Below are 16,629 nucleotides of genomic sequence, written 5' to 3' on the forward strand. Positions count from 1 at the left end.
GATGGAGACTTGGGCGTGGGCATTGTTCTGCCTCCTTTTAGGCAGCCAGTCACTAGTGGCAGTGCCTGACTTGATAACAGACTGGAATAGCTTGAAATGATGCCGGGATTCCTGCTTCCTTGTCCCGCAAGCAATGTTTCGATCTTAATCTTCTGTTTTACCCTAATCTGTCGATCTGGTGTTTCTTCTAATTTTAGATTCTCATCAGCGCTATGGGATCAGTACAATAGCTTTACTGTTGCCAGTTTGTTTGTTTTTTAAATATTTACGGTAGCAAACTTAAATGCCCAAATGATTATGTGCTGGATATATCCCTGCTTATGGTTTTTATGTGTAAATGTGCAACAGTTACAATCTTATAAGCAATAATTTTCAACATCAGTGCAAGTGATACCACACCTAAACCAAAATTGAGGTCATATATTAAACTTAACTTTCACAGCAGTTTAGTTTATTACTAAATGATCCATTTTATATTCAGAGTATTCAGATATCACTGGCCCATTCCTGTGAACTGTGTAACTAAGGCACCACCATAAGTTTAGGGTCTCAGAACTGGTACAATCCAGCAGTTCAGTCTGTCTCCTTTCACGAGCAGTGCAGCACAATGCCAACAGCAGCAACCTCTGTTGACACTAACTGGGGTGGACCTTATACAGTGGTACCTCGGTTTAAGTACTCAATTGGTTCCGGAGAGCCATTCGCTCCCCGAAAAGTAGTTAAACTGAGTGCCATTTCCGCATGTGCGCGAAGCGCTTCTGCACATGCGCAAACTGCACAGATTGCTTCTGCGCATGCATGCACTGCGCAGATCGCTTCTGCGCATGCGCGCGCCGTGGAACCCGGAAGTAAACCCTTTCGGGGCCGCAGAGTACTTAAACCGAAAGTACAGTACTCAAACCGGAGCGTTATCAAACCGAGGTATAACTGTATGCCATAGATAAAACTTTTGTTTCCACTAAAATGTGTGTCTTGCCAGCTAGCTTAGATGTCGGATCACCTTAGGTTCACAGCTAGTAAAATAGAAAAATGCAAACATGCTAAAACCTAATAAATATTATACGTACTGATCAGCCAAAATTAAAATCAGTGGCAGCCAACAAAGAGCCTTTTTAAATAAGAGTGTATTATTATTATTATTATTATTATTATTATTATTATTATTGCTGCTGCTAATATTATCACTATTACTATTTTATTTTGGTACTCACCCTTCACCGTGAGATCCCAGGGCAAGTCGCAACCATGTAAAATACAACATTAAAACAGTTTAAAACAAATCACACTCGCAGCCAGAGTGAGTCCTAAAAATATAGCTCACAAGTGTCAACAGCCAGGGTAAAGAGGTGAATCTTCAGCATTCAACAAAAAGCTTTCCAGCTTGGGGGCTGCCACAGAAATTGCCCTTTTGTCTCCCACAAGCTTTTGAGGGTAGAGAAAGTATGATGAGGGAGCTCCTCTGTTGATCTTAACTGCTACTAGGAGTCAAGCTCTTCAGCAAACTAACTAGGTTGACCTCCTCTATAAGGGATTCAATGGGGAGGGTGTCACAACTAAGCAGCAGTCCATGCTCTGATAGCAGCCAGATTTACATCTAGATTTCATATAACTTCTGTTCTAAAGCAGCTGCACTGGTTGCCAGTTTCTTTAAGATATTTGTGCCCAAAATATTTGAAAGGCTGCCTCCTTCCTTGCATTCCATCCTGGGTGTTGGTCAGTAAAGGAGGCCCTCTTGGTTGTTCCACTACTCTTGGCAGCTTGAGGAGTTGGTGGCTCAGGAAAGGCTCTGTGGTAAACCTCAACATTGAGGAACTCCCCCAGAGGGACATCTGATACATACTTTTTCACCCTCTGCTTTATGCTGAAGACTCACCAGTTTACCCTGCCCTCATGACAGTTGAAAATATTTTTGTGACATTCCCTGAACACTAAATTAACCTGATGATTGTTGCGTGTGGTTGGCTGGTTTTATTGTGTTTTCCGTTAGTGTATATTGTTTTGTTGTTGTAACCTGCCCTGGGACCTTAGGTGAAGGGCAGGTAATAAATATAATACATACAGTAATAGGAAAATAACCTTATTTTATGGATCTCATTCTGTGTCAAAAATGTTTGACACTTTTAAAAATTGTCTGTCCTCTTTAAGCTTTTGAGGAATAGGTTAGGAGCGAATTTCAAAAATGATTTCCTTAAGAATTTAAGCTCCAAAATGCAGTGCAATGTAAAAGCATCCTTTTTACTGATGGAATACAGCTATTCAAATAGTGAAGAAGAGAATGGTAGACAAATATGGCACAATTCATACTTTGCCTTATAATTTATTTGTCTGTCTTTATTTGAGTCTTCTCTATCCCAAGGGCCCAGTACTGGTTGTACAAAAGGAAACATTGTTTATTACTTGCAGATCTGTCCAAAATCGAGTCAGTCAAAACAGAATTTAGCTTTAAGACCGGTCTACTTCACAGAATGAAAATCTCTTCCATCTGTAGAATATGACAAGCAGAAGCTACAAAATTCCAAGACTCTGGATGGTTCACAGAAACACCAGTGATTAAGCCTGAGAACATTTAGTACTACCCACTCAGACAATAAAAGAAAACTTCAGATTTCAACCATTGAAAAATGTGAAGTGGGTTAATCAAATTCATTATTGCTCATTGCATGTGTGTTTTTGGCAGTAAACTTCAAATCTATGGCTAAGGCTTTAAATTTTGCCAGCATTTGTACCACCTCAAATTTTATTCTCTAATGAACAGTTCAAAAGATACTGGCCAATAACAATGGATAACATTTACCACATACACACATGAAACTAAGACAAGAACAAAACAGTTCAAGAGAACTGAAAAAGTAGTAGAAACCAACAATACAGGCAGTATAACATGGGCTAGCAGTACTTGTGGGTGCAGCAGTAAAGAAGGAATGTCAGGCAATGTACTATGTTTTAATACAAGGAAGCAGATTGGCTGGCTTCCTTTTCATACCAAAGGGATTTCAAAGAGTTCCCAAATTTATAGTTCCCATCATTAAGTCATTTCACTGATCCATCACAACCACATTGATTTCTCTGGTTATGTACTGGTACTCTGTATCAGTGCTTACTCCCTATATGAATCTACACAAGATTCCACCCTTTTGTTGGCCTTCTGGTATGCCCTGGCCATCTCATGTAGATTTAGGGTTACACTTTACCTTGAACAGGTGTAACCTAGGTAAGCACCAAAGCCTCACATTTACGGTACAGTATCATTATATTTCCTGTTTTGAATTTAGTACCTACCCCTAGCTGCAACTTTCTGTGCTTTTCAAGTGCATCACAAGAAGCCAGAGGTACCTTGATAGCTTGTTTGTGAACAACAATAACCTTGAGGCTTAGCAGATCAGCAAGCCTGCTTCCTGTGTGCTTGAAGAACATATCCACAACCAAATCAGACAAATGGACCCTGTACACTGTAATGCAGCTGATCCTCCCATTCTCCAGCACTATGTTCCTTTATGGAATGTGCCAATTGCTCTGCTTCCTGTTTGCCCTCCTTTTCACTCTTTGTAACTTGAGGTATCTGCACAGCATGATTTTAAATCCTCCCATCAAGCATGTCAGGCAAGATTACTTTAATGCTTGTAAATAGCTGGCTAAACAACAGAAGTCTAGTTTCCCCTCACAGATTATGTCTAACTGCCCCAAATGTTAATGGATTCCAATTATAAGGACCATAAACTCATCTCAATACTGTATGTCTAATTATGTCTAATATAGATCATGCAATTCCATTTTGGGATGTCTTCTTTCAGAGTAACATATAAGCCTATCCAATGTTGTGCCCAGTTTCTTGATTCTGTTCCCACATTATCAGAGCAAAGGAGTTGGTTTTCCTAATCCAGAGACCATTTGTATTTTGTGATATAGGTGTTGGTTGGGAAAGAAAAATAGGTATCAAAAGGAGAATTAACTGGAAGCCAAGATCAAGGTTTGGGGAAAGTACTCTTTGGTGAGAGAACCCCACCAGAGATTTAAAATCACAAAATATGTAGCAAAGTAAAGTGTGGAAATATAGGATGTTAGACCAGGGTTCCCCAAACTAAGGCCCGGGGGCCGGATGCGGCCCAATCATCTTCTCAATCCGGTCCGCGGATGGTCCGGGGATCAGCACGTTTTTACATGAATAGAATGTGTCCTTTTATTTAAAATGCATATCTGGGTTGTTTGTGGGGCATAGGAATTCGTTCATATTTTTTTTCAAAATATAGTCCGTCCCCACAAGGTCTGAAGGACAGTGGACCGGCCCCCTGCTGAAAAAGTCTGCTGACCCCTGTGTTAGACCTTTAAAATATGCCCTTGTAAGTTCCTTCCAAAGTTTCCCATTTCCCTTAGTATTAAAAAAAAGACCACAAGTTTGGTAAGTTAAAATGGTTTACTTACAAACCCTTCAGAGGTCAGATTCATGTTCTTTTCCATACAGTGTTCAGAAAACACAGGCAGGAAAAACTTATTTCACTGATACCTTCCACAAGAGATCATTCTGCTGCCATCCACTTGGAGACACACTTGTTCTTCTGACATATACGGTACTCTTAACAAACAGTTAAAGTCTGCTGTGGTGTAACCCCACTTATCTGTTTGTTTTGCATATTTATAGGTTGCCCTATAACTGAGTTCCCAGGGTAGCTTTCAACAAAATTAAAAATTTGTACGATAAAATGAAACAACAATAAAACATTTGATATACAATTTCTTTCGCAGTAACTCCAAGAACTGATATTGTCTTTATCATAGCTTCAATATGTTGTTTGATTAATGGAGTGACCAACGTACTGAATCCCAAAAGCTTTCCTCCAGAGTAATTATAGCTAATGTAGCTATAGAATTTTAGTTTATTATTTGTCGCAACTTGAATGACTTTGCATACCTGTTGGATTTCAATCTGTTACCCAGTCACACATTATGCAGACATCCTTCTGAAAGTTATCACGGTCTAATTGGAATTCTATCATATTGTCTGCTTTTGGCAGCCACTGGGAGAAAAGGGACTCAGCAGAAATGAACTCATCCCATTTCTACAGTGGGAACCTCCGTTGGATCTCAGTCTCTTCTTTTCACAGAAGAAAAATTCTGGATTTAATCTTGAAAACAATGGTCAGTGTCCTCCAGGGGGATCAGGAAACATCAGAACAAATTCAGAAGGTGCACAGGGGAAGGAGAAGGGGGCAGAAGTTCTGTTGTGCAAGTAGAAATGCTAAAACTGATAGAATGAGTTACCACTCAGTATCTGATAAATTTTGATCAGATGCTTTTGAATTGGTGGCATTTGAATTGGAAGCATTTAGATACGCATGTCCATCATTCAACCATTTTGTCCTACTAATTTGTTAAAACTAGGGGCAGTGTGGCTTATTGCTGGAATTTGAAGTTCAGTGAACATCTTGCATTCATAATAATCATATCTGACTATAAATGCTAACAAGTCGTCTCTAATTAGGAGACTTGGATATTTTCACTTAAATACCTGGCTTTTGAAATGCAGAAATTTAAGATTTTGAAAAGTTGGCTTTAGGGCAGGGGAACTGACCTTTGTGATGACATTTAAAATCTGTGGGTAGTAAGCTGATGTTTCTTGGTGAAAAGGCCAAAAACAGATACTTTCAAGGGCTTGTTTTGCGGTTGTGAATTAAAATCAAATTTAAGTTTTTAGGTCCGTCTCAGCTCTACATGTAAGTTATCCAGTGAGAGGAAAGGGTGTGTCTGTCTTTTCAGTCCAGCAATGGAGCAATAAACAGAGCATAAACTTGGCAGTGACTTATGTAACTAGAACCATTTTAATGTAAAATGCAATATAGGGGCTGACAGGGAAGAAATTATAATAACATAGTTTGTTCCTTATAAGAATGATGAAGGAGATGAATTTCATATACTTTTACAAGGGAATATTTGGATTGCTATGAAAAATGAATAGGTTGGAAATTTGCTGCTTAATGATATATTGCTTCATTTGTCATTCACATTTTGCATGATACAGTATTCACATGTCCTCCATCGTCCTTTTTGTTTAGTATGTCATCTGAACTGAGGCCCATGGTGTTAAGCTAACTATGAGCTAACTATGAGCTGTAACGAAGACCAAGCCTTGGTTCAATTCAGTCTGCTTTCTGGGGTATAGTAACCTGTCTGATTTTGTCACAATGATAATAGGAACAAATTTTTTAAAAGTACTTTTTCACACAGTTAAACTATGAAATTCACTACCACAGGAAGCAACCTGGACGGCTTTGAAAGAGCCCTAGACAAGTTAATGGAAGACAAGTCTATCAATGGCTCTGGGGCAGCGCCTCCTGTTTTGCTGCCTGAGGCGAAACGGGAATGTCCTGCCGCCTCCCTTTCTGGCGGCATGCTGCTTCTCTGCCATTGGTGGGGTGGGCAAGGCACCCACAGGGACAACCACCTCTTCAGCTTCTACCATGTGTTTTCTTCTACCTCATGGGCAGGCTGGCACTGCAGTGGTACTAGCCGCGATGGCTACGCTCTGCCTCCACAGTTGGAGGCAGTAATTCTTCTGAATGCCTGTTGCTGGAAACTGCAGGAAGGGAAAGTGCTGTTGTGCTCAGGTCCTGCTTGTGTATCTGATCAGCCACTGTGAGTACAGGATTCCTGGACTAGAAGGGCCATTGGCCTGACTCAACAGGCTCTTCTTACTTAACTGCTTTTTCATTGCTTTGTCTCATGCCACTACAGTAACGATTAAACATCAGAAGAACCACATGGGCAGGCGGCAGGCCTAGAGACTCTTGTGGTTTCAACTTAAAAACTTTACGGTGGCAGCAATAGGACCAAGTCATGGAGAAGTAGCTTTTTGAAGGCTAGCACAAAGAAAGTGCTATCAGTAACACTGCCTAGGCTGTGATGTAACTTAAGGACCAGTGCTGGCTGCTCTGCACGGGGGTGAAATTATGTCATGGTGATTTTAAAGCAGCAACATTCTAAATATGTTTTATCTTTCAGCAGCACTAACCCAAGGTTTCTCAACTTGTTTTTCCTAGTGTGGTAAAGCACTCCCTGGTCTCTCAAAGCAAGAAGATTGCTGTGGGACTGTGGGTACTTCCTGGGGCTTTAACAAATGCCAAAAATGTCCAAAGAAACCAGGTATGTGTTTTTCAGATCTGTTTTCATCTTACTGTTCTGCACTATAATGTAGCAGCTTTAGAGCTAATGTAAGCATATGTATGTCCTTTTCAACATAGGGACATAGGGATATGAGTAAAGCTTTGAGTTTTTAAAAATAGCGCTGTACACTGCTATTGTTTTTCAGGAAGGCAATTAGTGTTTGGCAGTGGTAGGAACAGAAACAGTACCCATTTAAGTAATTAGTGTGGTGTTCACGAGCATGGAAGTATGTTCACTCATAATGCAATGGCTAACAAAAAGAGATTTTCTGCTTCTTGTATTTGGCTTTAGTCTTAATCTCCTTTGTCAATTTGCAAAAAAAAAAAGAAAACATTAATGTGCTTACTAATTTCCTATGAAGATGAGCAAATGCTCTCATTTCATAGATCCCAAATAAGCACTAAGAGGAAACTGAGTAAGCTGTTAACACTTTTGACATTAAGCTGGTATCCTTGCCTGGTAGTTGACTCATTCACAGGATGCTGATTCAGGGTTGCCTTATTCTCATGACATTTTGACATTTATCTTTACTAAAGTTGTATTATTTGTCAGACCATAATAATGTTGGATGAAAGAAGGCTTTCTTTGGAATCTTTTATGGTTTTGAGCTTCATGACCTTGCCATGAGATTGACATATTCTTATAATGCCAATATGGGAACGAACTGTGCATGTTGTACTAAGACGATCAGCATCATTATTTAATGCATTTTGATGCTGCTAAGTATGAAAACGCAGGTTTTCAGCCTCTCTGTGGTGGGTGGTGGTCACTTCCTGCATGGCTGGCGGGGGGGGGGGTGGACTGTTCCCTGCAAAGTGGGGATGCCACAGTTCAGACTTGAGCTGGCCCTAGGGGCCATTCAGCAGCAGGGGCAGGACCTGGGTGTGGACCAGGTTGAAGACTGCTTTTCTCTGGTTTGCAAAGGAAATCCTGGGCCACAGCTGCACCCATCTTCACACCGCCAGCTGATCCTCCTCCTCTCACTTTGTTAGATTGATTCTTTCTCTGGATGGATATTGGCTACTGATTGAAAGAGGCATAAAGACATTTATCCATGGTTCCAATTGGCCAGTGCTAGTGGCTACCTTGATATGTCATTTTTTTTGTAATGCCCACATTCATCTCAACTTTGTCATTGGGCAGGACCCATAGCGGATCTCCATAAGCGGTCTTGGGTGAGGCATGCTAAGACCTCAGCCATAGCTTGAGGGGAGCAGGTCACAAACCAACATTGCTGCTGTAACCAACTGTCTGGCCCACACCATGGTGGAACCTTTCCATTGGCAACTTCTCCTGCTTTCACCAGGTGGGCTGGAGGGAGATACTGGGTCAGAAGTTGGGCTGCCCAGTGCATGGATCCTTTCCTTCTGCCACAGCGAACCCCGGTCTACTTTAAACAATAAAGTTGTTTAACCCCACATTCAGCCTCAAACTGCAATACCGTAGTTGTTCAAATGATCCCTGCATACCAAAATATGTTAAGAGCAGATTGGAGCATGGATATGTGGAGGTAGACTTCTAAAAAGAGTTTTAAATAGAATGTTGCAGTGTGCCTGTGGTCCATAAGATCCAAGCAAATGGGTGTAGAAATAACTGGGGGGGGGGAATGGAAACGTTATAAATGTTGGGCCATTTTTTTCTGCTCTAATTCAGCTACTTTTGTAACATAGCACACTACTTTTTAAAAAGAGATCATGGGCTTCAAAATGAACCCTTAAAGATAACTGTAGGTACAGTAGAATGCATCTCATTCTATGGCAAATAGGATGAACACACACTTTATGGGAAATGTGACCTTGCACAAGTTTTCAGAGAGATGTGGCCCTGCCCTTGTAAACTTTTCTCTCACTCTCTTTCTCATACACATACAGTGGTACCTCTGGTTACAAACACCTCGGGTTACAGACTCCGCTAACCCGGAAGTAGTACCTTGGGTTAAGAACTTTACCTCAGGATGAGAACAGAAATCGCACGCCAGCGGCACAGCAGCAGCGGGAGCCCTCATTAGCTAAAGTGGTACCTCAGGTTAAGAACAGTTTCAGGTTAAGAATGGACCTCCAGAACGAATTAAGTTCGTAACCAGAGGTACCACAGTGTGTGTGTGTGTGTGTGTGTGTGTGCGTGTGTGTATGGCTCTTCAAAATTTCAAGAGCATGATGTAACCTTCATGTGCCAGATTTGGTCGATTTGGCATGGAATGCCTCAACAATGGTTTTTAATAGGGTTGCAAACCTAGTTTTACAACTTACCTTTAACCATAGTTACCTGATTCAGATATCATGGCAAGCAAGGCTTAGAACAGCATAGAGGAAGGACTCAACGTGTATGAGAGCAGACAGAGAAGGGGGAGCATTTTAACTCCTGGCACTTTCCTGACCTTCTAGACGCCAGTTTCAAGGACTGGATCACTTGGTAATTTACTAATGTTGTTTTTAATCTTCAAATTTAGCTTACCCTGGATATAGCCAAGTGGTGGATTGTCCACAAGGTTACAAAAGAATTAATGCTACTTTTTGTCAAGGTAAGATGTTTTCAGCATTTGTTTCGAGCAGGAATGGGGTTCTGTGGCTCTACAGATGTAGTTCAACAGCAGGTAGTTGTAGCCCAACATCTGGAGGGCCACGGGTTCCCCACCCATGGCTTTGAGTAATTCTGTTGAGCTAAAATAAATTGTGTGCATTTCTCAATTTACTTAAATGGCATACTATGAACAAATCTGTTCTGTCAGTTTCATTTGCGGGGAGGGGGGGAGTTGTGTTAGTTGTAATTAAGTAGAAAATATTGCCTGTTTGATAAATCAAATCACTCAAGACTTATATGGCTCATCATTTGCATTTATTGTTGGAAATATTTATAACCCACATGTCCATACCCAATAACATCAAGTCATCTTAAAGTCAACATAATTAAAATCACTATACACTGACACACATTAATAAAAAATATATAGTGAGTTTAGGAATTCACACAAGCCAGAATTAAATTAGTTTTATTTCATGATGGAATACCAGCAGAAAGTAGATCTGCTTTGTAAGGAAATTCCAGAGTCTTTAGAGACTGCCCACTTCTGTGTACCTCTGAGTACCTACTAACTGAACTTATGGTGTTGGTAGTACATGCAGAATATTGCGGGAGGACATGATCCATTGAATGTTCTAGTCTTAAACCATTAGTGGTTTAAAGGTATTGACCAGCTCTTTGAATTGACCCTGGAATTGGAAATAATGGAAGGTGTTAAAAGTTAGGTCATACGATACAAATAACTACCCCAATCAAAATTTGAAATCCATTCCAGAGATTTAAGGTGGCCTTAAATCTCTGGAATGGATAAATCTCTTTCAGAGCAAATATTTTTGGTAATGTATTTTCAAAGCAATTCCATGGCCATCCTGCCACCAGACAGCTGATATCACATTCAGGGCAGCTGAAGGAAAAGAATGCTTTCTTCTCTCCTGCAGAACATCTAACTCCCCATCTTGGAGACTTCTCTAAACATCTAATTGCTCTAATGTTTCTTCAATCAAAAGCCTTCTCCGTTTACAAACCATATGTGGTAGCAGCATGATTAACAACCACCTCCTGATTATTTCCTTTCATTTCAGTGAACTAATGCAATGAAACAAATCTCTTACTGATGTGTGTTATGAACAACAAAGAACCGTCTGTTTGCAGATTAAGTTTTAACAGTTTAGTAGTACATCATAGGTTATCTAACCAAGATTTCTCTCTTCCTTCAGCAATGTAACAATTGCCTTTCAGTTGAATAAATGTTTTGCTTATACATGCACAGGTACCGTAAATCCTAAACTGCTGTGAAACCCAAATGAACATGTGTGTATTAGACTTTATCCAAATAGGATGAAGGGCAGCATATATGTATTGTGAATAATAAATACATAAATAGCATTACATGCAGCTTCTAATATCTGAGGGGGAACAAAGTATATCGGTCGTATTAAGGAGTGGGTTAACAATATTTTATTTAGATTGCACTGTATTTTTCTGCCTTTTTTAATACTGAAAAGGAAGGGGAAATGCATTTTGATATGTTTTTATTAACGGAAAAGAAGCTGAATTAAAAGAACAGCTGGTAAAAGGCTTGGCTTTTCATTTTCAGGAGGAAAGCATTTTGCCAATAAAACGCTCTCTTAAAAAATGTGTACACTTGAGAACTGGAAAAGTACCTGGATGGTGGTGGTTTTAGTAGGGAAACCATTATTTTCTCTCCCCCTTCCCCCCGAACCAGATTATATTTGAGTGACAGTCAACGTTAGCCATACTCAAAGTAGACCCATTTGGGAATTAGGTGGGAATGATTAGTTTGCATTATGGAAGAGAGAAATTTGCTTTGTGAATATGGTTTAATTCATTACAAAGGGTGACCACATATGAGATGGATTTGAGTTTGTCAGCTCTGAGTAAAAGTTAGTTGACTAGAACCCGCTAAAATGAATCAAAAGTAATAATAAAAATAAATTTTATTTATACCCCGCCCTCCCCAGCCAAGACCGGGCTCAGGGCGGCTAACACCCAGGTATAGTCATGTCCATTAACGTCAGTAGGTATACTCTGAGTAAGACTAGTACTGAATATTATCCTGTGATAAAACAGTTTTCTAAAAAGTCAGAAATTCTGAACAGATGAGATGTGCATAGTTACTAAACACAAATGACATTCTTTTCCCCCCTTTACGATGTGGGTGTAGGGAAGTGACTATCCCATGCAGAAATAATACATATTGATGGTAAAGTGATCATGTTTGCAGTGATAGTTAGGCATGGGTTTGCAAACTGTGGCTTGGTATCACAGTGGATAGCAGTAATATCGGTACAGATGTAATTCTGGTACAGATGTGATTCTAACCACAGTTTGCACTGAGATTGAAAATAAGGAGGGGGATGCTCATGTGAGAAGGAGGAGAAGGAAGTGGGAGGTGTGTGTGATGCTTTTGATTGCTGGGCAATAGTCAGACACTCGGGAGGCATTACTTCTGCACCTCATGTCATGGTGCAGCCACCCAGTCAATCTTATACAGAAACGAAAATCTATCTCTAGAGTCTCCATGGGGGGGGGGGGGAGTAAGAACAATTGTGTTAAAGGTCCAGCATTTGAGATCCATTTTATAATAGTTTGCATGGTTCTTCTGTTAGTTGTAGTTAAGCCATAGCGGCCTCTTTCAAAGGACTGTACTGAACATACGCCTTGAACTGAACATTGTAGAAAATACCTATATCATAGTTGTAAGCCTCTAGAATGTATTTTGTATAATTAAGCTTTTACCTCTATCTTCAGTACATTGTATTTTATTATATTGCTATGGCTAGTTGCTGATGCAAATAAAGATTCTTCTGATCTGATCTTGCATCATTTCTGAATGCAGCTTCCAGATCCTAGACAGAATCAGAGTTTTGTTGAGCATAATTTGTGCCCCTTTAAACGTGGAAGAAAGAAGTTTTATTTCCCACTTTAATAGTTTTAGTTTTGCTTTGGTTTACTGTCATTAACCACCATTCCACATCGATAAAAAAATAAGCCAGCATTTCCCCAAAAAAATAATGTGATGAAATTAGTTTTTTTTATCTCACTATGTTGCCAAATCCTCTGGCAAACATTTGGCAACTTATAACTGTAGGGATGAACAAAGACAGAATTATTTTCCTTTTACTTCCTTATACTGAGAACTGAAAATGAAACGTGGCATAATATTTTTTTCTTGCATTAGGGAAATGCATACTTATCTGGGTATGTAGGCCAGAAAGAAAGAAAGAATTTTCATTCACAAGCTCATTTTAGTGTATGCTATTTCTTAGCTGAATCTGTCCTGTTAGATTTTGTATCTTCATAACTGACCTGCTGAAGTAATAATAATAAGACAGCTTATTTGTAAACTTTGTTCATTCATACATTTTTAAAAATGCCATTCCACTTTCTTGCTGATCAAATTCCTCAAAGCTGCTTGTAATAATAATAAAATAACAATAAAATCTTAAGTACCAATATATCATAAGCAAAACAAAGCTATAAAATAGTGAATTTAGATATATGATAAACTTAAAATGTATAAGATAAATTATTATATACAATAGTAGCTTGCTTTTGTTTAGTAGAGGTTAAGTAATAAATAAATAGGGACCCGGGTGGCACTGTGGGTTAAACCACAGAGACTAGGGCTTGCTGATCAGAAGGTCGGCGGTTTGAATCCCTGCAATGGGGTGAGCTCCCGTTGCTCGGTCCCAGCTGCTGCCCACCTAGCAGTTCGAAAGCACATCAAAGTGCAAGTAGATAAAGAGGGACCGCTCCGGCGGGAAGGTAAACGGCGTTTCTGTGCGCTGCTCTGGTTCACCAGAAGCAGCTTTGTCATGCTGGCCACATGACCCGGAAGCTGTCTGCGGACAAACGCCGGCTCCCTTGGCCTATAGAGCGAGATGAGCGCCGCAACCCCAGAGTTGGACACGATTGGACCTGATGGTCAGGGGGGCCCTTTAAGTAATAAATAGATGCCAAATTACATAACTCATTATAGTAGACAGTGTAATCAAAGTTACAGTGGGATATTGTGGCTGGGTGTACCCAAGTAAAAATTTAATTTTCTGTAGTCACATGCACATCATTTATTTTGCATATATTGATTGAAACTATAATTACAAGGGTGGGGTAGTTCCATGTCTGACTTTTTAAATGTCCTGTGTGCCCAGTTTTATTAAAGGGATTTGAAATACACTTCTTGTGTATTGCCATTCAAGTCTCATCCTAAACAGAAAAAGTCTAAGCCAATTCCAATGTAAATAATTGACTTACATTCATGTGAGATTTCCAGAGAAATTTATTTGAACATAACTTCAAGGCTAAAACATTCACAAAAGCTAGTTTACAAAATGGAGCAAAAGTCTTGCTCAGAACCTACATTTAAATAGGATAATGGAACTTTTCCTGTGGATTTGTGTTAATCTAATGATAAAGCAATTACTGCATCAAAAGGTACTGTGAAGTGGTGCTCAGTTTATTGTATCTCCCCAGCACTCTCCCATTTTTAGTTTTAGTTTTAATAGCATTAAAAACAATAATTGTTTGTAGAATAACAGGACAATTTTACTTACCTTCATATACGATGAATGGAGTTTAATGTGTTTCACCATAATGTATCATCCTTTGAAGCACTTCCTATTGGCTAAAGTAGTATCTGTCTCACTTTACTCTTAGTGTCACTTTCCAGAGGGATAGCCATGTTAGGATATTGCAGCAAAAACAAAACAATGCATTTGTTTAGGCTTGAAGGTGCCACCACACTTTTTTGTGTGTGGAACTGCTGTACTCAGTGAGCTACGTAGCTTAAAAGGTAAAGGGACTCCTGACCATTAGGTCTAGTCGTGGACAACTCTGGGGTTGCGGCGCTCATCTCGCTTTATTGGCCGAGGGAGCCGGCGTACAGCTTCCGGGTCATGTGGCCAGCATGACTAAGCCGCTTCTGGTGAACCAGAGTAGTGCACGGAAATGCCGTTTATCTTCCCGCCAGAGCGGTACCTACTTATCTACGGTACTTGCACTTCGTGCTTTCAAACTGCTAGGTTGGCAGGAGCAGGCACTGAGCAACAGGAGCTCACCCCATCACCGGGATTTGAACTGCCGACCTTCTGATCGGCAAGTCCTAGGCTCTGTGGTTTAACCCAAAGCGCCACCTGCGTCCCACAGAAGTAATTGATCTTGACCTCAAGTTTGTGAAACCCAGCATTTTGTCCCCTGTACAAGTAGAAATGTTATGATGGCAGTGTCAGACCCAGCTCCTGCCAATTCAGAGGGCAGGGTCCTGAGAGCAAGGCAAGCCTGCTTGTAATGAAGTGAAGCTAAGTCAGGTGAAGAGAATCAGGTCTGTCAGTATCTCCTTTTTTGCTTACACGATTAATAAATTATGGGAGTTCTGCACTCACCCTTGAAAAAAATTTCCAGGATAGCTATAAGGCAAATCAGTTTAGATGGAATGGCGTCCGGGCCAGGGGCCTTCCCTACTTTCATCTGATCGATTAAATTTATGATTTTTGACATGGATACTGGAGGCCACTCATCTAGGAAAGAGAGAGTGTTCTGATCTTGCCTGTCCGGTGGGATGCAGTTGTCGAAAAATACTGACTTGAAATGTTCTATCCATGTGCCCGATGGAATTGAGGTTAGCTGCTCATTCTGTGGCAGTGGGGGATCTGCTACGGCCTTCCAAAAATTTTTGTGATCTCTAGATTGTATGGCTGAGAGTAAAATTTCCCAGCTTTTCTGGATATGTCTTAACCGGCCGAGCTGGATGGACTCCCTTAGTTGTTGAGTTCTAGAAAAATAGATGTCAGGTAGGCGGGAACTGCCCGATTCTCTGGATTCTCTGTACAGTTTCCTGATTTCGGCTTTCATAGCTAAAGTCTCTTTGTCGGTCCAATCACCCAGGCTCCTTTTCTTAGGAGGCCTATGTGAGTGCGTGTGGGACAGTTCTGTTATTAAGATGTTAATAAATTCCTCGAACCGAGTAATTCCCTCAGCTGGAGTAAGAGCACCTTTCTCTGCTGAAAACAATTGGGTCACGCGGTCGGTTTTTACCAGGCCTTGGAAGCGAGACAGAGTGTGTTCGTTGGTTTGTATCCTTGGAAGCTGGAGTCTTGGTTCCTGGGGGAGTGGGCTGTTTAACTGTACAGTCTTGCTCAATGGAAAGACAAGCTTGCAGTGAAGAGGGAGATGGTCACTGAGCATAGGATCGCCTATGTAAAACTCATCCACGAATGGCGTCATTCCAGCAGGTATTATAATATAGTCCACCATGCTGTTCCCCTGCGGGGAGATATGGGTGAAGTTCCCGGAGCCTTCCCATTCCGTTAGCCCGTTAAGCCATGTCAGGGCCCTGGTGGTAGTCAACTTGGTGAGACGCAGACCCGCCTGGTTTATTACTGGATCCAGGGATCTGCGTTCCCAAAGACAGAAATCTGGGAGGACAGAAATATCCAGGAGCTCCCAGGCTTTTGTGTACACTTCCCACCCTTGGCCTAGGTGAGCATTAAAGTCTCCAGTTAGAATGATAGGTAAATCAGGGCAGATGAGGTCCAGATTCTCAAACACATGTGTAATGAGATTCCATTGAAGGTTCTTGACTGTGGCAGTGGGAGTGGGAGGAATATACACGTTGATCAGTAACATTTCCTGGTTCTCCAGCACTATCTTTATTACTAGTAGTTTACAGGTAACATTTGTCGACAGGATGTGTTCGCATTTTATATGGGGAGCCACTAGAGTTAACAATCCACCTGAAGGTCTGCCTTTCTTGTGGCTTTTAGTTGCCGGAACAGAGTAAGCGTTGAAACCTGCAAATTCGATGTGATGTAATGACCAGGTTTCTTGTAAACAAACCACATCATGAGCCCTTAATAAGTTTGAGAACTCTGGAAGGCATAGCTTTGGAGACCACCCTGCCACGTTCCATGATATCATTTGCAGAGAATTGTG

General features: G+C 40.7%; 1 protein-coding gene across 7 annotated transcripts in view; it reads left to right on the forward strand.

Annotated features, from left to right (window-relative positions):
• Positions 1 to 16,629, forward strand: part of LTBP1 (latent transforming growth factor beta binding protein 1) — a 200,426-nt gene that overhangs the window by 79,060 nt on the left and 104,737 nt on the right. For all 7 annotated transcript variants that reach the window (XM_035108252.3, XM_035108243.3, XM_035108244.3 and 4 more), the window contains exons 8-9: positions 7,032 to 7,134; positions 9,605 to 9,676. In XM_035108252.3, the coding sequence (XP_034964143.2) occupies positions 7,032 to 7,134; positions 9,605 to 9,676 (175 nt within the window). The remainder of the gene's footprint in view (positions 1 to 7,031; positions 7,135 to 9,604; positions 9,677 to 16,629) is intronic.

This window comes from Zootoca vivipara, chromosome 3, assembly GCF_965207765.1.
Source record: "Zootoca vivipara chromosome 3, rZooViv2.hap1.1, whole genome shotgun sequence".
In the NCBI taxonomy this organism is placed as follows: Eukaryota; Metazoa; Chordata; class Lepidosauria; order Squamata; family Lacertidae; genus Zootoca; species Zootoca vivipara.